This window comes from Pleurodeles waltl, chromosome 7 (assembly GCF_031143425.1).
Source record: "Pleurodeles waltl isolate 20211129_DDA chromosome 7, aPleWal1.hap1.20221129, whole genome shotgun sequence".
NCBI classification, from domain to species: Eukaryota; Metazoa; Chordata; class Amphibia; order Caudata; family Salamandridae; genus Pleurodeles; species Pleurodeles waltl.
Window position 1 is genome coordinate 1,204,401,087 of NC_090446.1, and position 26,478 is coordinate 1,204,427,564.

The window sequence follows — 26,478 nt, forward strand, 5'->3', positions numbered from 1 at the left end:
AAAACATTGGCATTGTCAAATCGTTGATGGTTAGGGAAAGGCTCACAAGGCCACATGCTTTAGCAGTCAAACCGAAAAGTACAGAGAATACAAAGAAGTTACCATGGGCCCGGCAACAGAATCTGGAACTGGGGTGATGCAATAGGTCTTACCTCCAAGCTTGGTCAATTTGCTGTTAAAGGTTTTAAGTGCCCCACAATCACCCACTGTGAACAACACAGACTGTACTACACTGGAACATGGGCACGTCCGGGAGCCAGGTGTGCAAAAAGCCAAGGGCATCTGGGGACATGGGCATGCAGATAAATACAAACAACATGATGGATGAAATGCGTAAATTAATCACTGGCAATCACTTGGGCTGTATTTTATTAAATTACTTTTCACCCATCATACCACTCCAGCCAGAGGCCCGCCTTGTTCAAATCGGTACTGACTGTGCTCCTTATGCGAACAAGTCCATCACAAACTGCCGGGCAAGAGCAGAGACACCGAAGCACAAATACACTTTTGCATGGACACACTGGAGCACAGATACACTGGAAGACGGACGCACTGTAAGGAAGACAAGCAGAAACATAAACACGCTGGAGCGCAGAGAAACTGAAAACCACAGATACACTAGCGAACTGAGGCACAGGAGAGGAGACACTCAGGAGCGCAGACACACTGGAGAGCATGCACACACTGGATCAAAAAGACACGGAATCATACAGACACTGGAGCACAGACATAATGTAAGGATGACACACAAACATTGACACAAACTAGAACACAGACACGAGGGAGCACTGACATGCACAGGCACAGAGATATTGCGAGGAAATGAGACCGAAGACTGCAAAGCATTGGGGCCCTATAGCGGAAAGTGGGGATACAGAGAACACATATACTGGCTATGGCTCTCACTCCCTTAAAGACAGATGGGCTCTTAAATGAGCAAAGAGCATAGCAAAAGTGCCGTGGGTCTTGGTGTAAGCCGAGAAAATGCACCTCCTACTCCCCGTTTGAGTAGTAAAATACAAACATATTTAGAGTGTGGGGGGCCCCAACAGTCCTGGATCCCCGTGCTAGTGCACTCCTGCTAGCTACTCCTTAGCAGACTCCGTGATGCTGGCCCCAGGATTTGATGGTGTTGGAGGGTGGGTCATTAATTATGTGGCCTGCACAAGTAATGGCTCCGCACTTGACCACTACTGCAAACCAAACACCCATTGTAGCGCTTCACTCTCATAGGGTAGCATTGCAGAGCAGTTCAAGGCTTACTCAACGGAGGTTGTGTGAGCTAGTAATCACCTTTCACAAGCACACAAGAATAACACTCAATAAATGATTGTCCAGTCTGTGCTTTTTCTTTTGATAAAGTAAAAGTAGATTTATTACACACACAATAGTCAATACTATGCAACAATATACAAATATAAATACAAATTGATGGAATTACTTTTGGATGACATTGCATATTCATTCTTGTCTCTCCCAAAGGAGGTATAAACCGACAACCTTCATGGCAGAATATTCACTTGTAGTCTAATGCAATGCAATATTTGACTGTAACTTGGGAGTGAAAGCACCTGATACTGGCAATAAAGTACATCTACTTTGATCACTAGTCTCTGCCAGACTCATTACTCAAATAACCATTAACAAGTAACATGTCTAAGCAGGCTGGAGTGGGTGGTGTTGCTAGGATTACTCGCAGCATGCGCTATGCAGTCTACCCACACCTCTAAAGGTGTGGGCCAAGGTTCATCATAATACACAATGCATTTTTCAACATAAGAATGATGCGCAGTTGACACAGTCCCTAAAGGACATCACTTGGTTGTTAATCATTATGTAATACCAATCTTTCCTCCAACTGGTCCTCAGGAGGTGTAAGGGGACCAGCTTACTTGGCCCTGGATTGTGCCCCACTGGATTTAGGGTCACACAGGGAGGGGAGTCCATGGCCCAGTGGCCAGTCAGGGGGCTCTTCTTTCTGGCTGTCTATGACACCCGTCTACAGTCCCAGTGTTCTGCAGAGAAGCACAGCCAAGAGAAAGAGGCCTCCCCTGTGCAAGACCTTTTAAATGGGGGTGTCAGTGTCCAGCAGGGTTGCGCCTCTGGCCTATCCTGATGTGCCACCTCACTTTACTGCCCCTGTCCCAATCTTGCTGCACAGTCTTCTGGGATAGCTCAAAATGGTGTCGTCCAGGAGTCAGTTGCCACATGTGCTCTGAGAGACTCAGCTCCTCCTCCCTTACAATCCTGCCATGGCTTCTCCAAGAAATTCCTCCAAGGAGTCCCTCCTTGCTGAGGAGCCTGGACCAGGCCAGATTTCTGGCACGGAATGATAGCTGGCTGTTTGATGCAGGCCCTGCTCCTGCAGCTGGACAGAGCAGAAATTGGCCTCAATATTGAGCGGAGTACGAGAAAGAGGACATTCTTGGATGACCCATAAACTGTACAAATATGTTTTTATAACCTACTACATTATTCTGTTAATACAGGTTACAGTGTACATTGGTGCAACTCTGGAGAGTGTGGACCCTAGGGAACTGGAGTTGCGCCGTAGGCCAGCCTTTCCCATTGACATATGATGGACTGTTACTACAATCAAGACAGTAAGCACACAGACTATACCTCACATGTGTACACCCTTCTCATAAGACCTACTCCAGGTCATCACCCACTCTGCACCAGGCTACCTAAGCGCATTTCTTGGGACAGTGCACACCAGGAATCGCCTCCACACAGTCCTCACACGGGTGCACATGCGTGTGCACACATGATCACGTGTAACCAGACCTGGGCCTCCTACCCTTTCTGCGTCACAGCATCCTGTGCTTAACAAGGCGGCACCTGGGGTAAACACATGCAGTCCATTTTACCATTGGTTTACTGTGGGTAAGACCCAAAATATGAGGCTCCCTCATAGTAAAAGGTCAAAAAGCATGTGATCCAAAAGTAAAGTCAGAGCGGACCAGATAATCAGAACCGTCCTCTCACAGTTGGAATCAAAACAGATATTAGGGTAATGACACGGGTACAAACACAACACTAACAATGGTGCACAAATAGGGAAGAAGGACAAGAATACATCAATAATGACCTAAGGACAAGGTTAGAGGCATGACTGCTACTCGGGCAGGAAAATGACGGAAGGGAATACAGACACTTGATCATCTATAAAGGACAATGGATCAGGAACATGGATTCATAAGCATGAGCATGGCCACAATTCCCACCAAACAATTAACATCGTTTGAAAACCCGAAGAGTGAGACATCATTAAAATGGCAAGTAATGTGCTTTACCAATAACACCCACCAATATCAATCACATGACTCGAACAAACATTTTGAGCCGGAGGCACATCAACCCAGACTGACAATGACAGGTAGGCATAAGACTGGCGTTCTGTGCATGTTTGGCTTTTCCATACATTGATTGCATGGGTGCGGGGAAGGGGAGGAAATCATCTACGCAGGAATTACTGAGAATATTTTAGTGGCAATGGCCAATCAGTGGCTAAGTAGCCACTGCAAATTAGCATCCAATTGCACTTTAATTGTCATTGAAGCTTTATAAAGAGAAATACAGGTCAGGGAATGGAACTGAGTTATGAACTTGTAGGAAATGAAATCATTTCTAGAAGCGTGAAATTTACGGCTAGTTCTTTGGCCTAGCTTTCGGGGCTTGAAAGGGTAGGTTTCACAGCTTTTCAAATGACGAGGCTCTGGGTCCTTACTCTTTAAAACAAAGCAACACTACCCAATAGTTAGTATACATTTTTAAAAAAGTTGAGAGGACCAAGACTAGCTATCAACCAATTACCATATATGCTGCAGTCAGCGAAATTCTTGAGTTTTTAATAACTATACAGCTATGGAAACCTTTGGACCTTATTCATCGGCTTGATAAATGTCACTTTATGCAAGCATTTAATGCTTGAAAAAAGTGACATTTACCAAGCTGTTGAATCCATCACTTTTTTGCTGTTCAGTAACTCAGCAAGGTGCTTTAATGGGATGGGTACGCCCCAGAAGTGGTTATCATTCCTGCTGTGCCACATAGGCTTGAAACTACACCTCACAATGAGGCCCAATACAGCTGAACGTGTCTTGGGCTGACATCCTTTTTATACAGAAAGAATACGTTTTGCACTTTGAGCTACCACTTTTGGCTAGGGTCAAGAATGACCTGCATATGTTAAGCACCCACCTGTAACAACAGAGACAACAGCATGGAATGTACCAACAGTAACTAGCAGGGGTTCATACTGAGTAAGGCTCTTACATCCAGCGATGCTGTCCAAAGGCTGTGGCCCCACTGTGGCATAAAGTCAACACTTCTGAATATGTAAGACAAGCTTGTGGGCAATGCAGACTTGACAATGCTGAATATTATGCATCTTTTTGCATGGTGAAAGGACATGAGAAAAGTGAAAGGACAGGAGATTAAATAGTTGAAATCCTTCTTGAGTGACTGTACAACTGTGACTGACCTGTGTTCTTTCACTCACTCTTGGCACACCACCATTTTAGCTGAATGTCAAGATTCTGCAAGATGTGGCAACAATTATCCATTATCAGTCACCACCACTTTATGTGCTCCCTCAATCAAAAAGTTTTGCTTAATGAACTTTATGATTGAATCAGTGTCAGGTGGATCTACAAATGTGTAATGCATCCACTTGGAATAATAATCCACAACTAAAAACACATATTTCATAATCTTGGCAAGATTCAAATAAGGCCCTTAAAAGTCCATCCCAATTATTTCCCAAGCTCCACCAGGAGGTGGAGTGGGATGTTGTGGTAATTTTGTTGACCTCCAATGTTCATCCGAAAGCAAACATTCAGGGCATTTGTCCATCAAAATCCTCACCTGAGTGTCTATAGCCAGTCACCAATATTACTGTTTTATCTTCATACAAGTTTTCATTATGCCTAGATATCACTGGTGTGCCCTTGTTATGATTTTGGTCTTCAAATCTGAAGGGGGTACAACTTTATCTCCCATCATCATAAAATCATTTTCCACTGACAAATCATCTGCTACCCGAGCAAAACATTTTAACTCCCCTTGCAGACATCTGGCGTCAGGCCACTTACTAGTGGTGTATGTGATGACTTCTAACAACACCTTGTCTTTGGAATATGCATCTTTCCAATCCTTCTCACTTATCGCAGATTCAAAATCTACTATGGCATTTACTAGCACTCCACATCATCCTCACCCATTTCATCTTCATCATTATCAAGTGGGAACCTTGACAGGCAGTCTACCCTGAAGAACCTAGTCTGTTGAGCCTTGCTGACAAATTGTTACCAGTGACCTTTTTGAAAATATAAACCAACGGTTTATGGTCAGTGCATAATTCAGCTTTACTTTCCCACACATGTTTTACATTTCTGTGCTGCCCATACATAAGCCAACGCCTCCCGTTCAATGGTGCTGTATTGGCATACAAATTGTTTAAGCGCTCTCGAGGCAAAAGCTACTGTCTGCTCATGACCAAAAACATTTTGCGTGAGAACAGCACCCATCCCACCCTCGTCACCAAATGTAACAAGAACTGAGACTGCACTTTCCTTCTTGTAAACTGAAGATTCATCCATATCACCCACGGCCAGGAACATCCTCTCAGTGTGGGCTCTAACAGCAAACTGCTCACAGTATGGAACCTCCACCAGACGACATTCCTAACTCGCACAATACATATTTTAAAAGAATACAACATACCGAATACAAGACTCGCGCAACATTGTGCACATATTATCATGCATATATTATCACAATATAGTAATTCAATCAGGCAAATGCTTCTAATTTAGTAGGCTGTGATGCTCATGCAAGAGTTCTTTACAGGTAGCTGGAGAGCTACCAGTAGCTCACAGACTATTTGTTGGAGAAGCCTGTGCTATATTAATGACAAAGTGACTCCCTCACCTACAAATAAGGTATACTAGATTATTAGGTACATGATTGCAAATTCAGGCACACCTTTCGCCTAGGTTCCTAGCCTGCGTGGTTTGGTGAAATTGAGGTGTGATGGGGCTGTGGCGATAAAGAAACTAAAGAAATTATCCTTCTCTCTGAAAGAACTAAAGCTCAGACCGAAGAACTGATTGCAGGCCTCTGAAGTCACAGGTATGTGGGGATAAGGGGAAGATGGTTGGATAATTAGTGAACTTCAGTTTCTTTCAATCAATCACATAATTAAACAAGCGCCAATAAAATATTGATGCGAATAACTTACCAAACAAATCATACACACCACTTCCAATATTACAATGCATACCTTCTAGCTATGACATAATTTTGTGCAACAGCTCCGAGCATCGCATCTCACTTTGGCTCAGAGATCACTTTGTGATTTCTCCTGATCCCATAAGAGGGTGGGGGGGAGGGAGAAGGCGACAAGAGAATTAAAACGCTGGGCTCAAAGTTGAAAATTCACCCAAACATGTTTCGTTAACACCTTTCCAAAGTAAAGAAATAGCCAGGTGATATCCTGAATTAAAGGACGGAGCGACAATTGGGAAATGTCAGAATACAATAATTGTAGTGAGCTCCCCCCTGCACTAGGATACCTATGGAAATGTTGGGCTCTTCCACACTGCATTAAGACTCTCTCACACTTGTGGAACCGTCAGAAATTCCAAGCTGTGAGCTCTGCTTATGTTTGTATTTTTTTTTTTTTTACTGTCAAATTTGTATTTTAAGGATTACTATCCCGCAGATGTAGCTCCAATTTCATTTAATACTCTTCACGCAGCCGTGCCAACCATTCAAGTCTGGAGAATAATGCCCAGGTGGCAACCCGCCCAACATGTGTGCTTAAGTTTCCTAATAGGTACATTCTCAACTGTTTTTATTCAGCTTTTCCCCATACAGAACACATTTGCTTTGGCAAGCTGAACACAATACCAGAGCATATTTCTTTTATGGTTTTAAATCAAACAAACAGGCTGTTCTATTCCCTAGCTTACAACTAGAAATCAAACAGGTTCCAAGACGCACCAAACACAATTTTACAGCCCTAGCCACAACTTCAAAAGGTATACATTCCAATGACTTGACAGCAAAATAAATTCATAGTAGTCAGTCTATGCGAGCAGTCTAACTCCACCACAATGTCTTTCATACAACATGCATTAGTTACGAAACATTATCCACGAGTGCTGCTTAAAGTTAGGTACACCGTAACCAGTCAGAGACGGCATCACAGCCATTCACAGGGGTGCAGAAATAGTGCAGCCTGAAGGCCAATGATAGCTGGAGGCTTCTGCTAGAGGATTCAGGAATGAAGTAGACCATGAATAAGGAAATGTAAATGGAGAGTCAAGCTGGACTCGAGAAGAAAATAAATAAGGGCCAGAAGAATCACCCCATCCATAGCTTTACTACCTTTAGCCATGATGGCAAGAAACTAGGTAATGCGTTTTTATGAGTGGGACATCTGAAGAAGAAATGCCTGAACCCTCAGACATCTAGAATAAAGTCCATGAGGTGATTTTTGGAGAAGTCCTCCTCTCCACCACATCAGTTCTTGTTTTGTAGAATTAGCAAAAAACAGGGTCCTAAGTTCCACAAAAAGTAATCAGTACTGCTTCATACTACAAAAAGGAGAAAAACATATACTGCACAGCAGAGTTAGAGAAGCATTGGCAAAGCCAATAGGTCTTGCCTATGTTAGAGCTACTGACTTTGCCAATATCTTTTAGCCATATTGTACAGGAGCGTGGAGCAAGAGTAGAGCAGTGTAGAGTGGCACAGAGTAGAGTGGCATAGTGTAGAGTGAATTGGCACACAGCAGAGTGGCGTGGAGTAGAGTGCTGTGGAGTAGAGTGGCACAGAGTAAAGTGGAGTAGCCTAGAGTGGTGTGGCCCAGAGTGGAGTAGAGTAGAGTGGCGTAGAGTAGAGTGTCAGTGTGGTGTGGCACAGAGATGAGGGAGTAGAGTAAATTTGTGTGGAGTGGTAGAGATGTGTAAAGTAGATTGGTATAGAGTGGCGTGGCACAGTTGTGTGAGTGTTGGAGAGTAGAGTGCCGCAGAGTGGTGTGAAATGGGGTGGGGGGAGTGGAGTGCAGTGTAGTAAAGTGGGGTTGAGTGTGGCAGAGTGGCGTGGAGTAGGGTGCAACGGCGAAGAGTGGCATGGCGTACAGTGAGATGATGAAGAATGGAGCAGAGTGGTGTAGAATGGAGTGGCGTGGAGAAAAGTGGTGTAGAGTGTACTGTGGAGTAGAACGGAGTAGCATAGAGTAGAATTGAGTATAGTGGCAACACCTGGTGTAGAGCAAAGTGCCATAGAGTGGCAGTAGAGTAGCACAGAGTAGAGTAGAGTGACTCAGAGTACAGGAGAGTGGCATACAGTAGAGTATAGTTCCATAGAGTAGAGTGGTAAACATTAGAGTAAAGTGAAGTAGGGTGACATTAGAGTAAAGTGACGTAGGGTGGAGCAGAGTAGGGTGTTGTAGAGTGGCATAGTGTTGGGTGGCGTAGCATACAGTAGCATAGAGTGGAATGGCATGGAGTAGAGTGGAATGGTGTGGCGTACAGCGGCACGGTGTAGAGTGGAGTGGTATAGAGTGGAGTGCCATAGAGTGAAGTGGTGTATACTGGCACAGAGTGGAGGCCGCAGAATGGAATGACAGAGTAAAGTGACATACAACAGAGTGGCATACAGTAGTATAGTTGTGGGTGAAAGCAACTAAAGCGTCAATTGAGACAGCATATAGGGTGAAAGCAACATAAATAAGCCATATTCCTGAGTAGGAAAGCCCACTGCACGTCTAGGAGTACTACTGAAACACTTAGAAAATTAAAAAAATAGAGCTTTGGAAAAAGATGAGTAGAAACAAAGACAAAGAAGAACACATGTACTTTGTCCATGCTGTAGCAAGGAACTAACACAATAAGGGAACGGAAGCCTACTGAAGCTAAACAATGTAAAGACTGCAAATGAATGACAAGGAAAACAACTAATGGCATTCTGAGGGTAGGTTGTAAACCAGATAATTGTAACAATATATTTTGCAGCATAGTGAATGCGCTGTGTAGGAGAGACATAAAAAAACAGAAACATTCAACATGGGCCTGTCGACACTACAAAGTTCCTTGCAGGCCTTTATCTAGGAGATTATAAGCTAAAAACCAATACACAAGCACATTTTCACAGACTACATTTGTGATTGCTGAACACAAACTTGGCATCTTCAGATTACAATAATAATCAGGATTCTTCCATAGCATTGTTGAAGATGAAAAGAGAGTATTATAAGGAAAACTCTTAAAATTCATCCTCTCTGCTTTTAATGCTTGGATATTCCCTTGTTTAATAGGCAGCAAAGGAGTGCGATGGGAAGATGACAATGGAGGCTACTTAGTTTTCATTGTACATAACTACTAAACACCACAATGAATTTGGGCCAAAAGACCAGCTATATGAAACAAAAAATCCTCCACCCTTCACATATCCAGCCTTTCTTTAAATAACTCCCATTGACCCCTTTATCAATCTAGAGAGATCTACATTTTTTATTGTTTCTAATAGAATTTCTAACTAGAGATTTTATGGAAAATACAGCACTGATTTTTATTCCTAATTCCCAAATTTCAGATCCACATACTAAAACATTTATTATTTACTCGTGTATTTTATTAATGCTTTTATTGTAAAGAATAGTTCATAAAAATTTGCAGTCTCATCAAAATATGGCAAAATATGTCCGAGATGACTAAAGCAGAAAACACGTCCATGACAGCATGCCTCCTCCAAGTCATTCACATAGTGAAAAGCAGTGTCCGTTTGGACACATAAATGTTTGTATTCAACTTTTTAAAATGAGGCTCAATTAATCCCGTTCACCCAGTTACCGTTGTAGATAAGGGCAATTGCTACCATTAGCTGCTGTTGGGCCACATATATGTGACGGTGGAAAAGCACGTTACAGCAGACTAGCTGGGGGCGCAGATTTACAGCCAGTGGTTATTTTTTTGGGAAGTAGATGAGACGATATCCTGTTGATTAAATGGGATCTCAAGATCTGAAAGGATCTCAAGAGGTGTAGAGATGCAGTTTACCTAGACAAGTTCTTCCACCATAATGAGGAATCAACAAAAAGCAGGGTTGTCAAATGGGAAGCCTTTAAGGTGGCATTCAGGGGGCACTGTATGGCCCAAGTCTATGGTACTAAGATGCAATTGCAATGTACATTTGTGGAGAAGGGTGCTCTACTTATGGGCCCGGAAAAACAGATTGTGATAGCTGCAGGAGAAATGCCATAACTAATGGAGGTAAAAAGGCACATAAATGACACATGAACTAAACTGGAAAAATACATACATACAGAAGTGAGCAAGACAGATTGTATGTTTGCATGGTTTTTAAAAAGTGACAAGCCTTACTCCTACATTATGAGGGTGAGGAACAAGGCTGGGCACAACAATTGATTAGAAAGTTAAACAAATCTTACAAAAGCAGAGATAATTAATGCACTTCAGGGCATTAAACAAAATGTTAGGTAGTGATGTCATCCCAGTAGATTTGTTTCAGTGCGCTCCTGGAAAGTTAGTGAGCAAGCTAATTAAGGTGCATGAGGAAGTGTGGGTGGACGGTTGCCTTCTTTCCACTATGCAGGAAGCATGAGCATGCTGATACCAAAGCTAGATAGGGAGACAGCGTATATCTCCTTCTATTCCCTGCTACTGATGGTGAACACAGACCAATATAAGTCTATCCTGGGTAGAAGCATCATGCACAATAGAAGGTTTCTGACAAATATACCACAATCCCTCTCTTTGTCCAGTGACACTTAATAAACTAGCAATTCTGGATTTCAAAGGCATAGTTGATATGGTCAAATGGGAGTATGAATTGTTGGTACTGAAGTGAATTAGCTTTGACCCAAATTTCCTGAGCAGGATCAAATGACTACAAACTAGAGCTAGGATATCGACAGGTGGCTTGATATCAGATAGCTGGATAGTAGAAAGGGGGATCCAGCAAAGGTGTCTTTTATTGCCATTATTGTTTGTATTATCCAGAAAACCACTAGGATGCAGATTGCATGCCGGGCTGCTGAAGGGCAAAGCAGTGGGAAGTAGGATGCACAATGTCTTGTATGAGAAGAACATCCTGGCATAGTTGAGGGATGCTGAGCATTCGGTCCCACTCCTTCTGCAGGAGCTCGTTAAATTCAGGGGGAGCATCTGGTTTACTCACCAATTTAGGTAAGTGGAATTTATACCTGTTAGGATTTCTTAAAGGGAGTAAGGTGCTCAGTGTACAATGGCAAACAGGAAGTTTTGGTACCTGGGCATTCAGGTCTCACAGAATGAATGGGCAGCGACACAACACAAGCTCATCTTGGGCACAGTTTTGGAAAGGCTAAAGCATTTGGTTGAGTTCTGGATCATGCTGTCCCAGTTGATCATGGGTAAGATTCCACTAAATTTATCATCTTGCCACACTGCCCCTACGTACTGTGGAGCTCTATGTGCCACATGCCACAAAACTGGGCAGGCAACCACGGTAGGGTTAAACTGGCCACTTTGAAACTGCCTTGGCTCTATGGGGGACTTGGGCTCTCTGATCTTTTCCTATACTATAAAGGATACTAGCTGCAATACGCTGTGAGCTGATTTAATGATGGCCCCAACTGGGAGCAAGACCTTTTGACTGGAACTAACCCATCATATGCACTGTAAGATGAATGTATTATGGGGTGCAGTATCCCATGCGACCACCAACATATGGTTTGGGAGATGTGGACCATATATATGAAAGGTGGTAAAAAATAGTTCTGAGACATCCACATTTCACCCCAGATAAGCTCCTATGGCACGCCAGACCTTTCAAAGACATAATGAAGAAGATGCCAATAACGTGTGGCTGGAGGGGGATGTGAGACAGTGGGAGATTTGTAGTACAGGAAGCATTTAGGGAGGGCAGCAGCCAGTTTCTTCAACATGATAAACTGACATGTACGGGGAGGGGCATTTGGACACCCATACCAGATGCTTCACCCACAACCAACATGATGTCAATGGTGCTGAGTCAGGTGAGGGAAGAAGTCTTGTGGCGAACATATATCTTCGTTCAAAGAAATAATAAAATAAAATGGAACTGATTGAGTATTTCTTTGTACAGTTTTAACCATATGAGTTCCTATCTGTGAAATAAATCTAGAGTGCAATTTCTGTAGGGGCTCTACCAGGGAACATAAGTCTTTGCTGCAGCATGTCCTATGATGAAGCGTGCCACGAACGTGAGTGAGGGCACTGCATTCTACATAATGGGATGTCTTTCAGAACTTATCACGAGTACACTTCATCAGTCTATTTTGAGTCTGAATATACACACAGCTCTACCCAAGGCAGACAGGGGGAGACCACAGAAGCAAGAGAAAGGTGATGGCTGAACTGCCTGGATTCGCTGAGGGGCATGGACTGGAATAAAGCTTGTGAACAGGTCAAAAAGCTATCTACTAATGCACAGCTTTAACCAGTTCTTTTAATTTCATAAAACTTATCTCACACCACAGTCACCAAAATACAACCAGAGAGATGAACAGCATCTATTAGATTCAGGATACACATACCATACTTCCTTCACATGGTTTGTGGATGTTCAACTATTAGTGAATTTTGGAATACAGTGGTGACAGGATTACGCAAGGCGACAGGGTCTCTACCCAACAATGCTATCAAACTGCATAGCGGGGATTTTCAAAATGAAACGGCACGACGGTCTGCAGCTTTACGTACTATCTTAGCTTTAGCTAATCGGAGCTTAAAGTTCGGATCACCATACACTGGTCAAAAACAAGAGGGCCAAGAAGTCACCTTTGGAGGGGAATGCTGCAATAGGCGCTGGCGGAGGAGCAACATATTAAACTCGATCAGAAATATAATAGGATTACAGACAACCTGGTGGAGTGGCCGGATTTGCCGATATGAGTGATTGACCCTCATGACGTCAGACCACCATGACAGCAGAACCACAGTATTGCTGATTAACTCTGTGAGAAGGGATTAAAATGGGGAATAGGCTTTTCCAGTGCCGCTTACTGGATGTGAAGTTATGAGGCTCAGACTATTGGTGAGGTCTCCATTAGTGGGGTTAGGAAGAACACTTGGAGAGCGAAAGGCTACAACAAAAGGTCCACAAAAAGCACCTAGAGATGGAGTAAGATGCGACTGCACTGCAGTAATTGTGATGAGTCCTGAAAACGGTATGAGAAATGGACACGCCAAGAAAGATGTTAGAAATTCTACAACTGCTGTTGTCTTCAGATATAACAAACTTGCATTTAAGCTGCTGCAGATATATTGTTCAATTACAAAACATGCCTGTGTTTACGTGCTTTATTGAAAAAACGCAAAAAACACATTAAAAAAAATACACGGACTTGGATAGTCACGAGCAAATGCAGAAATTGGATACTTCAAGATTTGCCATGTGAACACTTTTTAGCGAGAACGAGAAACTGCTAAAAGAGGGAGGTAGAAACACTCTCACAGCAGTTCAGTCATGTTTTCAGAGGGAGTGGGGTTATGGAACAGGTGTGTTATAGCTATGACCTCTGGTGCACACCAATGGCGCCACGTGGGGTTAGCCACAGGAAGCAGAGAGTCACGTGGCTTGCTCTTTGGTACCCCAGTACTAGCTCTAGGAGTCATGAAGGCCCTACCAGTTTTGCTTGCTTCTCGGAGTTTCCACTACCTGTCCAACAAATAACAAACAGGAAGATGCTGCAGATGAAGGAGTGCAGCAAGAGTTGAAACGGTGTGCAGCATCACCTCTGCTATCCTTGGCATGTTGGTGGGCATGGTGACATGGTGCAGACGGTCAGCGTCTACAGAGCAGAACGGACAAAGAGCGAGTGTCTCTGCCTAGTGGAAATCAATGCACACCCAAGCAGCCCACTCTTTGCACACAAGCCACAGGGTGTGAAAGCCACGTCCCCAAGATCACACAATTTGAACAAACATGGTGCTGGTATTAGTGCTCAAGTTTATATAAACATGTACTTATAAATATTTATCAGAACAATTTCTCCAGTAGAACTGATGCACTTCAAAATTATATAAATTACCAATTAAGGTATCTCACCCACATTTTCCGCAACATCATAAATAAAACTAAAAAAAGAACAACACAGGCTATGTTAACCACATTAAAAGTCAGAACTATCAATAACCCCGCAACATCATGCAAGATGACGACACAGCTATAAACGTAATAAAAAGCAGAGCACACAGAATTAGGTTTAGCTTCCTCCTGAATGCCAGGTTTCACGCCCTGTCGAACCGCCAGAGGGAGCACTGATGGCTAACCACCAGGCAAGGGATGTTCTTCAGAGAAGTAGGCATGAAATGTAGGTTACAAAGATTCAAACTAAAAGAGCTAGTAAATCAGCTGAGAGGCAAAAACTGAACGCAACCGACTGCCAGTGTCCTAAGATTGGAGTCACAACTTCCCTTAAGGAGGGTGGATTAATATCAGCAACAGCACAGCTGAAATTTCACCAGGACGAGAAGCAGAGCTGGCAGTGCTATGTGAAGGATGGCAGGCGAGGGGGCTTCCTGGGAAAGAGAAGACCCTCTATCAGCAGTTAAGGTAATCAAGGACACACATTTCAACATGGTCCTTTCTCTGCGCCAGTTGCTGCGTAAAGAAGAAATAGCATTGCTATGACACAGGACTAAAGTGGGTGTTGCAGTTGATAGATTAGCCCCACCATCTGCCCCTTGCTGCACTGGAACTGTGAGCAAAGTGAAAGATGCACAGACTAATTTGAAAAGCTTGCATATTGAGTTTCTGAGATCCAGGCGAGGACAGAACAAGATCAGTGGCTTCTTAAGTGGAAAGGTGCCCAGTGTATTTCCAGACTCTGAGACCACCCTGGGCGCTACAGCATTACGTGCCCAGCTTCACCCAGACCCACTTCCTCGACACAGCAGAATTCCACCCTACGAGGGAAAGTCAATGGCTTTCTATCATTTTTTTTTAAGGCAGAAAAAAATAATAGTTTAGGGTCTAGTGATGGGAGATGTTAATTGAATGGTCAATGAAAGGACATAATGTATGGTGTAAAGATGAACATTTGAGACAACAAAGAAAGGCAGGCTGTTCAGTGAAACAGAAGGGGGATTACATAGAGGGAAAGGAAACCTTTTGAAGAGATGCAGTGGTTCATCTCTTCAGGCTCGAGTTAAAGGAAGTCCCACAGCCTAAGATCTGGGACATAAAGAACCAACCCCATTGTCAGCTACTGAGCCATCGACTGATCAGGCGTTTGTGGACACTGTGCTGACGAGAACTACTCGTACGTGATTCTCCTGAAAGTAAATGTGAATGTTCATCCTTGAGACAGTTATAGCAATGTAATTGCTACGTTGAAATATACTGATCTGGCTTCTCTTCAGCTCACCAAATACAGATTTTCTACTTGAACTGCTTATTTTTCATTTTTCTACATAAATGCAGGTAGCGCATTCCTAAAGATATACACGTGCAATAAATGATCTTAATATGAATACTCTATCAAATACATGCATAGTGCACAAACAAGTCTGATATGTGTGCCTTTTTTCTAAAGGTAGTGTGCTAACACCAAATCTACAAAGTTCTTGAGGTCTAGATGTATTTTGAGAGATGAAACACATCTACGTGTATGATGTGTGCATGTGTCTGCTAATCTCATCATTCCAGGAGGTGCATATTTTCAAACCTTGGAACGTTTGTTCAAATTGATAAGGATCCAACCCTTATGAAAATTTTCTTTGGTTAAATCTTGTAGAACAGAGTGTGATTTTAGGTGTTGAGGGTGTCTTTTGCCCCTCAATTATATTTTTGAGTTCTTCCTCTTGACTTTAAAGGGCCTCTTTAAATTTGTGAAGATCTTTCTATTCGCATGCCTTATTTAGGATCGTAGCAAGGTTCTCTGGTCAGCACCAAGTGTAGAGTTAATATACAGGAATAATATCTGCAGTGATTTGTGGACCTATAAAATTAAAGCGTTGTCTAATGAACTATTTTGGTGGTGATAACTTGGGAGGAGTGAGCGAAATTGACTGGTACCTGGATGCAAATAATGAGACGTTTGTTGCAGTTCATTTGTCAAACCAGTAGACATTGGTGATTACTACAGTACGCATTGCTTAAACCGAAAGCCATAATATTGCTCTTAAAATTCCTGTTGCCTTGCATTTTGTCTAGTAGACAGAGCATTAGTAAAGTCACGTGCCATCTTCAGCCAGGTGGGAGGGGGCATCCCTTGAAGAGCAACCTAGGCTTAACTCGATGATTTCATATCACTCTAAAAATGTACATTCTCAAGCACTACAAAGACAACACATAGATAAACACATTATATGGGATTCATTAATCTACGTCACAAGTTGTATTGATCATTTTGTTTAATATGTTCCCCACAGGTTGGTATGCACGTTTTATGTTAAATATAGCTCAATCGGTCAGTGCTCATGTGAGATGCCTTCAACAGGCAGCATCCATTGATACTGAGAACGGGTAGAAGATGCTGATGCCCAACTCCCTGCAGTAACCGCTGCTGAGCAGCAGCCACAAATCTAGACCTCGGGCAGCAACTGACAACCTCTGGAAGCCACAAATATGTAGTCTGGGTATAAGCACCAAACATCACTCTAAAGTACTAGCTGCGACTGTTCAGTTCATGCAGCAGCCGCATATGCCCACCTTGTGCAGCAGCCGCACGTTCCCAGCTCGTGAAGGAGCCACAGGTGCCCAGCTCGTGCAACGGCTGCATGTGCCCAGCTCGTGCATGTGCCCATCTCGAGCAGCAGTCCCATGTGCCCAGCTCAAGCCGCAAACACATGTTCACAGACAGGGCAGCAGCTGGATTTGCCCAGCTCAGGCAGCAGCCGCATGTGTCCGCCTAGGGCAGCAGTCACACACATCAAACTCAGACAGCTGGCACGCACTCTCTGCTCAGACGAACAAGTCGTACAGAAACGAAATGAATAGCTTTACAAGTTCCATTTAAGCTGGCAAGTAGTGGGCTTAAACAAACTCTAGCTCAAGGAAGACCTAAATAATAAAAAAAAAAGTCGGCACCAATAAATCAAGTTCTGCCATCTTGAAGCAGTTACAATTACCTTTCCCAAAATTTAAGCATTTACAACAACTTAGCAAATTAACTGGCATTTCCTACAAACAGGCAATCCAGTACCCTTTAAGATAATGAGCTGTTTGATTAGATTATACAAGATTGATAGAATAGAGTCAAAAGAGTAGTTAGTGGAAAAAGAGACTATTTTTATGCACAACAATAATCATAAACAGTCACAACCCCCATGTGTACACATTAGTCATTACAACTCATGTGCATCCAAATCAGCTCCGAGGTACCATATGACGGAATCTCACTAAATCAGAACAGTACTTCACTCTTTATAAACTATACCACAAGAACGCAATCTATTACGCACTAAACCAACACCCACGCACCAGGCCTACTGCTAGTCCGGTATAAAGGAATACTCCAGACCCAAACATGATGCCATGTTGTCAATGAACTCGTACAATACTTAAGTTAGGCAATGGACCTACTAATACCTTCAAATGGCACGCTCCCGAATCAGTAAATATTTCTAGCTGCACACATCAAACAACACTGATCATAACAAAATAAAAAAAACACTAAATATGCAAGCTAAAGTAGCATACTAAACTAGTGCGTAAACAGAAGTAAAAACTTCAGAACGTCTTAGCAGAGTACATGACACTGATGGGACTACATCTGCAGGCCTCAAAGAGAGAATTCTCCCCGTTTGGGTCTGCATCGGAGGCACACTGGAATACTGTGCTCGATTCTAAGAGTCACATCTGGTGCAGTGTAACTCCGGGGCCCATACCTTAAGCGCTGCACCCAGGTTTGCGGAAGGTGCATCTGTAGTATGTGCTCTGCTCTCGGAGTCACATTTGGAGTACTGTTTCCAGACCCGTAGGTTATATCGGTGGTCTGCGCACAGTCTGAGAGGCCACAGCGGCAGCCATGTCCCCGTTACCGGAACAATGGTGCAGCCAGTTGAGTCAGACCTAAAGTACCATGGTAAGTTCTGGGATCCACATCTGGAGAACTATGCTAATTTCTGGAGGCATCTCAGAATTGTTGAGACTATTTCTTGAAGGAGTAGTGTAACCAATTCTGGAAACAAAATCTCATGTAATGTGGTGCATTTTGGTGGTCACATCTAAAACATCCTCTCCAGTTTTAGAGGCCATTTACAGAGGCCATGGTTTGTTCTGAGGCACATTCTGGTACAGTGCTCAGTTGTCTAAACTCCATCTGGAGTGTTGGGTATAAAGGTTAAGTCTACATTAGTTGGTTCAATTCTTAACACCAACTATCCACGTGGATAAACATTGGTGTTAGTCACTGGATATTATGGATAGAGGTGACCAAAACGAGGCACGTTTAAACACATCTCATATGAGGAGAGGTCCAGTTCTATAACAATGTATACCCTGGAGGAAAGGAGGCATGGCAGCACTCGTTTGAGTTGAACATATGAAAGGAAGGAGATGTCAAGACATAAGCCCGAAAAGAAGAGTATTATTTCTGAAAGTAATCTTGAGGTTTTTCTTTCATACAAATGCATGACACAACCCATAATCGGAAGCCATGCAATAACAGTCTGTTTATTCATAAAGCCCAGGAACAGAAATGCCTGATTGTAGTTAAGTAGAGGCCTAGTAAACCTGGAGACCAGGTAAGGCCGCCCATCAATAATGTCAAGTAAGATCCCTAGTTCAGAGCATCGCAGGCACTTCTCCATATGAGGATTCGTCAGGTTCCCTAAATGGAAAAGACATTGAACTGGAAAAAATGAACTAACCTGATTGATGCTGTTAGCAGCGCAGGAGGCCAAGGCAGTTCCAAAGGAGGCGAGCAGGAAGCAACTCGGGTCAAAGGGCACGGGGGCCATGGCATAGCCTGCTGCAGCAGTAGTCACCACCAGGGCTGCGAAACACAGAGGAGCAAAGTCTTAGGTTCCAGTTTTGCTGCCACAGAATGTGTGCTATCTAAAAAAAAATGCCTCTAACGTATTACAACCCGGCATGCACATGGGAATTGCCTTATAACAGTTGTCTCCTCTGCTCTTTCCTTCTCAAACCTCTCCTTAATGTCGATCTTCTGCACGTATCTACTCTCCGAGTACAGCCTACTCTAACTCACATACAGATTTGCCTTCATTTATTTTATTGTATTTTTGCAAATTTCAAAGATCACAACTCTCTCTTTTGGAAAGCCATACTCTTGCAACCTACCTATATTTAATCTTCTGTAGCTCATCTATTAATGTGAGCAATCATCTTCATGAATTCCCCTACTCTACCCAACTAAAAACCATTTCCAAATCCTATTAATTTAACCTACCAGAAACAAAACTGTAGTAAATGCATGGAATAGTTTCCTTAAGAGCACAAGACTAGTCCAAAATGTACCACTAACCTTGGGTCCCAGAGCAGCATGCTGCTTAGTGCAAAGTGTTTCTTGGCCTCACCGGGGACAGACAGCACTGCACAAATGCAATTACAATACAATTAAGGCCCTGGACATAGCCAGTTCGGCCAGCATGGTCATCTGCAGAACAGCAAGACTGGAAGCTTACCAGCATGAGGCTTAGTATGCGCTACTAGGGAGCATCTCACCCAATTTGGTAATACCAGCTTGCTCGGTCACATGGATGGGTCAAAATAATTCCTCTAAATTTAATACCTCGAAATTCGAACACCCCGGACATTCAGCGCAGTGAGCCATGGAGACTGTCAATGTCACAGAAGCCATCTTTGCAGGTACCAGTTGCTGGCAGCCAAATCATAGCCATGACACACACAGACATAGCACAGCCAGCTTATGTACGATATGCCAATTCACACACAGAGGACCAAGGGGAGTATGGCGAACGCTTCTCTATCTGCAAGCTATCCAGGGGCCACAAACCCACTGGCTAGTGCAACTACAACACCTCTCACCCGTCAGTATTACAGAGTGAAGAGAGTGCAGACAGTGGGATCACCACTGGGATCAGATGCTGTGTTACTGCGCGGCATTGCCACTATGGCCTCGATGCGCTGACTGTGTGCTTCCAAGGAATAAACCGTTTTCTCTTTAGAGACCGCACAAATGTGTCAAAGACAACAACATACATTTAAAGTGAACGGATAAAAGTTCAGGAAATAGCTGTGAAAAAAGAAAGCTAACCGATTTGATTTGCAGTTCTCTTAAATAAAGCTAGTAAAACGTTCATTTCATACCCTGGCATCCATCACCTCACGCGCATCAGGAGCAGACTTCCGACGCAGACTGAATTTGCATTTTTGAGACAGAAAACATTAATTTTGGGATTTTATGAATCACACGTCGACATGTAGACAAGATTTTAATTAAAAAAAGAAGTTATCACCATGTGCTTTGCAGCCATTAATTAAAGCAAATTTAGCACTAATTTACAGAGAGAGGAGGGCGCCCTAGATCGACAAATCGTCTAGTTATGCAAACCTGAAATGGGATATTGCCACTGTGGTAATTACACTTTCAGCTGATTGATTTCTTCTGATTAACTTTATTAAGTAAATTGTGCAGGACTCACTGACATCTCATTAAGGAGGTCGGCACCCCTAGTGGAAATTACATTTTTATTAGCTTTTCCTCATCAGGCGGAGTGTTTTCTAAAACTACTTTTTTGCGCAAGATGCTCTATTTGTAAGATGAAATACCCTTGAAAGTTAATGGCACTTCTGACCAGAACCGGAAGCAATATAGCTTGTGCTCTCTCTATTGAAGAGAGCCTATGAAATGAACTCCCTTCTACTGCCCCTCCCTTCCTAGCTCACCTCTTGACCAACCGGCAAACTGATAAGAAACAGCTTTATCCAGCCCTGGCTCTCTAGCCAATCACACACTGCATGCTGACATTTGCACTTTCACTTTTCTCTTTATAAATATGGGTCGATAAACCACGGCCCAAGTCAGGAAGAGACCCTTGAGAATCCCCGAGTGTCCAACTGCACCTATCATGAAAGACACACTGCGCTCATGGTAAAAGATCTGCCATCGGTGTTTGGCAGAGCAGATCACTTTTTCCTAATAAGCCATTGGCTGATTACCTGCTTACAATGTGAGACATCGGAGACTATCTCTCTCCATCCTTCTTCTTCCATATGGCTCGCTAATTTTCTATTTACATCGTGCAAGGCTCTGTAAATCTCAATCCCCCTCTCAAACTTAATCCGCTTTTGGACTTACTTACTATAACTATCTAAATGACACAAACTCATCATCATAATATATTTAGAAAAAACAATTTAATAACTAAAACTCTTAGGCAAGGGTCTACGGGACATTAGCAACTGAATGATGCGCAACCAATACCAACGAACCTTGGATAGTACCCAATCTGCCTTATCATTGTCCTTGGTACAATGTCAACCTTGCCATCTTCTGCAAACAGATGAAGACTTTATAGTCAACTGACTGTCCTGTCTGGCATCTTAGGTACACCGCGAACAGCACATTTCATTTATACACCACAATTAAGGTTAGAAGATTATGCCATCTTTTACAATCCTGTGATCCCTTTCATAATTTATTTTTTATACGTTAGTCCAATTAGTTCAGTTAAACAGGATTACAATGCCCAGGATGCAATAATCAATCAATCCATCAGGGATTTGTAAGGTGCACTACTCACCCATGAGGGTCTCAAGGTGCAGAGGAAGGGAGGAGGGAGAAGGCAGGGTAGGGGAGACAACTGCTTGAACAGCCAGATCTTGAGAAGTTTCCTGAAGGTAAGGAGGTCTTTGGTCTGGCGCAGGTGGGTGGGAAGAGTGTTCCACGTTTTGGCAGCTAGGTGCGAGAATGAACTACTGCCGGTTGTAGTTCTGCTGACGCGGACGGTTGCAAGGGTGAGGTCGGCGGGGCGGAGATGCCGGGTCGGGGTGTAGAAGGAGAGTCGTCTGTTGAGGTATTCTGGTCCAGTGGTGTGCAGTGTTTTGTGAGCGTGGGTGAGGAGTCTGAATGTGATTCTCTTGTTGACTGGGAGCCAGTGCAGGTTTTTCAGGTGGTCTGTGATGTGGCAGTGGCGGGGATGTCCAGGATGAGGCATGTGGAGGCTTTCTGGATGCGTTGCAGCCTCTTCTAGAGTTTGGCTGTGGTTCCTGCATAGAGGGCATTGCCGTAGCCCAGCTTGCTGCTTACGAGGGCTTGGGTGACTATTCTTCTAGTTTCAGTGGGTATCCAGTTGTAGATCTTTCGGAGCATGCACAGGGTGTTGAAGCAGGAGGAGGACATGGCGTTGACTTGCTGGGTCATAGATAGTGAGGGGTCCAAGATGAATCCTAGGTTGCATGCGTGGTCGGTGGGAGTCGGAGCGGTTCAGGAGTCATCCCATGCAGAGGGGAGGTGGAGCCGAAGATTAGGACTTCCGTCTTGTCGGAATTGAGTTTGAGGCAGCGGCTCTTCATCCATTCGGAGATGGCCTAAGATGATGTTGAGGTTGTGGGATTGGGTGATGTTAGCTTAGGGGCCATGTAGATGTTGAAGAGGCTCGGGCTGAGGGACGAACCCTGGGGTACGCCGCAGATGATTTTGGTGGCGTCCGAGCGGAATGGGGAGGCGGACTCTCTGGGTTCTGCCGGTGAGAAAGGAGGAGACCCAGTCCAGGGCTCTGTCATGGATTCCAGCATTGCTGAGGCGTGAGCGTAGGGTGTGGTGTGGTGGCAGACGGTGTTGAACGCGTCTGAGAGGTCCAGGAGGATGAGGGCTGCAGTTTCGCCTCTGTCCAGTATGGTTCTGATGTAGTCGGTGGTGGCAATGAGGGTGGTTTCGGTGCTCGTGTTGCTGTGGACTCCGGATTCCAGGGTGCGGTTCTCCTCTAGGAAACGGGTTAGTTGTCTGTTGACGGCCTTCTCAATGACTTTTGCCGGGAAGGGGAGCAGGGCGATAGGCCAGAAGTTCTTGAGGTCCTTTGGGTCCGCCTTGGGTTTTTTGAGGAAGGCGTTGATCTCGGCGTGTTTCCAGCTCTCCGGGAAGGTGGTGGACTCGAAAGAGCTGTTGATGATCTTCCGTAGTTGGGGTGCAATGACAGAGCTTGCTTTGTTGAGGATGTGGTGAGGGCAGGGGTCAGATGGAGAGCCGGAGTGGGTGGTGTTCATGATTTCGATGGTGTCTATGTCGTTGACGGTGGTCCAGGAGAGCAGGAGGTTGGTTGGAGGTGAATCTATGGTGTTGGTGGTTGCCGGGGGGGTCTGGGTGCTGAAGCTGTTGTGGGTGTCTGCAATCTTGTGGTGGAAGTAGGAGGCTAGGGAGTAGCAGAGGTCCTGCGGTGGCTGGTTGTCGTTGGAGCTGGGGTTGAAGAGTTCCTTCACAACATTGAAGAACTCTTTGTGGCTGTGTGCGTTGCTGTTGATTCGGTCTTTGAAGGCGGTTCTTTTGGTGGCTCGGATGAGTTGGTGGTTTCTGCGGATGGCGTTTTTGAAGGCTGTGTGGTTGTCTAGAGACTGATCTTGGTGCCACTTTCTTTCCAGTCTTCGGCAGCTTTGCTTAGATTCGTAGAGGTCAGCGGAAAACCAGAAAGCCTTTCTGTCAGTGCGTCTATTGGAGGGATCTTGATTGGGGCGAGAATATTGGCACAGGTATTGACCCATTGCCTGAAGTTGCGGGCAGCTGCATCAGTGTCGGTGGTGTCGATGGGTGGGTTCTGGGAGAGGGTCGCGATAAGTTGGTCTTCAGTGACCTTGTTCCAAATGCGGTGGGGAATCTGTTGTGGGTAGAGGAGTGTGGTGGGTTTCTTGCGGCAGAAGTGGATGCAGCGGTGGTCTGTTCAGTGGAGTTTGGTGGTGAGGCTGAAAGAGACATGATTGCTGGTGGAGAAAATAGGGTCGAGTGTGTGTCCTGCGGAGTGGGTTGGTGTCGTGACGAGCTGTTTGAGGCCGAGGTTGGAGAGGTTGTCGAGCAGGGTGGCGGTGTTGTCGTCGTTGGTGTTCTCAAGGTGGAAGTTTAAGTCTCAGAGGAGTATGTAGTCAGTAGATGCAAGAGCGTCGGTGCTGATGATGTCGGCAATGGAGTTGCTGAATTGCTGTCTTGGGCCGGGGGCCCTGTGGACGGGGGTCCCTCGGAGGGTGGTGTTGGGTCAGTGTGGATTTGGAAGTATAGGAGTTCGGCAGTGCTGAGGGTGTCTTCGGTGTTGGTCGTGATCCTGAGGGTGTTCTTGTGGATGATGGCGATGCCTCCTCCTGGTTTATTGGAGAGGTCCCTGCAGGTGATCTTGTAGCCATCGGGGATGGCTATGGCGATGTCAGGCGCTGAGGAGGGGTTCATCCAGGTCTCTGTCAGGAAGGCGACGTCTGGGAAGGCTGAGTCCAGTAGATTCCATAGCTCTACTGCGTGCTTGTGGACGGAGCGGGTGTTGAGGAGGATACATCTGAGATGGTTGTATCCTGCCTTGGTGGATGGGTTGTTGGCGTGGAGGCTGGTGAAGGTGCAGTTCCGGCAGGAGATTGGTCCGCGGGTGGTCTGCAGGAAGGCTTGAAGACAGGCAGGAGAGCGGCCGGTGTTGAGGGCGTGGAGGGTGGCAGCGTCGTAGTGAAGACGTGCCTGGAGGCGGTGAGGGGACGGGAGCCTGGGGTTCTGGCGCTGGGCCCAGTCCAGGCACAGACGGGTTTGTCTTTGGCACGGCTTCGGCGCACAAGCGGCGCGCATGCTGCGCACGTCTGCTGCGCAGGCACGTATCGGCTACCATGAAGTAGGGAGGTGGGGGGGGGGAGAGGACAACTGGGAGGTGAGAGGGGGATGAAAAACAGTGTGAAAAAGGGGCAGAACCAAAAAGGGGGAGGGCTGCAGGGGCAGCAGCGGTGGGGGGGAGAGAGAGAGCGGGAGAGCGAAAGTGAGCGAGAGAGCAGAGTGAGAGAGAAATGAGGAAAAGGAGGACTAAGGGACAGTAGTGGAGCAGATAGCAAAGCAAAGCAAAAGGAGGAGAGAGGCAGAAGGTAGCCTAGTAGGAAAGCAGAGCTCTACCACTAGACACCATGGATGAGGCACAGGCAGAAGCCTGCGGGTGGAAGAGGGCCTCGAACTCCTCACAGGAGTTCGAAGTTCAGAGGAGCCAGGGAAAGGGCTCTACTTAGAGGGTGGAGCCACGGGAGGCAGAGCAATGCACTGATTGTGAAAGGAAATTTAGGAGTCAGAAATTGCGTTAATGATCACAGAATTTGGTCATTGAAACCACATTGCCAACACCATGCACTTCACCAAAGAATGCAGTCATGTCAATCTTTATTGTCTAGTTAATAAAAACCATAACAATTTACATACAAACCGTGTTGATTAATGACAATGATCCAGTGACTAAAACTGATTAAAAAAAACAAAACTTTTTTTTCCAATTGCTAAAACTCCTGGTCCACTCCATGATGGAAGAGAGGGAGAAGGGTAGTTCTAATGGGGCATTGTGAATATAAAATCCGAGTGCTGTGCAAGACATTAACTCATTCTAAATCTGAAAACCACTGAGTTATGACAGTCCCAGGATTCTTGTCTCAAGATAAGCCTTTATGAATTAAGCTGCATGGATTAAAAGTGCTTTAACAAGAAGGAGGGAACAAAATAAAAGTGCTGAGTGCTTAAAGTGCATATTGTGAGATATTAACTTGTATTACAAAGAAAGCAACCTGAATAAATCCATAAATCCTTGCGTATAACTGTCCCAGGCTTCTTATCTCAACGTAGACTCTTCCACCCCACCTGTCCTTGCAACCAGGAGGAGCCCTTGGACTAAAGTGCATGGACAAAGAATAAAGTGCATGGGCAGAAGGAAAGAAAGCATCGCCTTGCATGATATATGGGATGACCTCACTCAGGACTGCTCCCAAGGGCTACAACTATGAGCGAGTGAGATATAAAATGAAAAATTTGTAAAGAAACCTGTGATGGGTTCTAGGTCTACACGCGATGGATATTGGAATAACTATATGAGCACCGGGTTTGTTTGATAATTTCTTTATTGGTATTTGTGTTCCAGATTCTTTCTTATCCCTTTTTCTGGGGTTTCTTGTTTGACACCTAGTTAGTTCACCAGTCGGATGTGATGTTTTGCTTCCTCTAGGCATTCGGGTGGAAATCGGAAGCTCGTCCGTCTGATGGAGGAACAGGCTCGGGTCTTCGTCCCAGTGGAGATGGACCGGTTTCCCCAAAATGAAAAGAACGGGACGACAGGTAAGTGTAGATGTTGGTTTTAGGGTTTAGATGGTTAGTAGGGTAGTGGGAGGGTAGGGGTGCAGGGGGGTGCATGGGAATTATTTATTTAGTGGTTTCACCTTCCCGTGAATATTCACTCTCTCTTGTTCTCTCTTAGTAATTGTTCTACAGCTGGATGGTCCTTTACAGCACTGTATCCGTGGGTTAATCGTTCTTTCTTTCCTCCAAAGCACCTCTCCTTC

At 44.7% G+C, this 26,478-nt stretch overlaps 1 protein-coding gene across 1 annotated transcript in view; it reads right to left on the reverse strand.

Moving 5' to 3' along the window:
- COX10 (cytochrome c oxidase assembly factor heme A:farnesyltransferase COX10) overlaps positions 1-26,478 on the reverse strand; it is a 486,623-nt gene that overhangs the window by 375,885 nt on the left and 84,260 nt on the right. Inside the window, exon 4 of the mRNA XM_069200344.1 lies at positions 18,876-19,000. Coding sequence (XP_069056445.1) covers positions 18,876-19,000 — 125 coding nt within the window. The remainder of the gene's footprint in view (positions 1-18,875; positions 19,001-26,478) is intronic.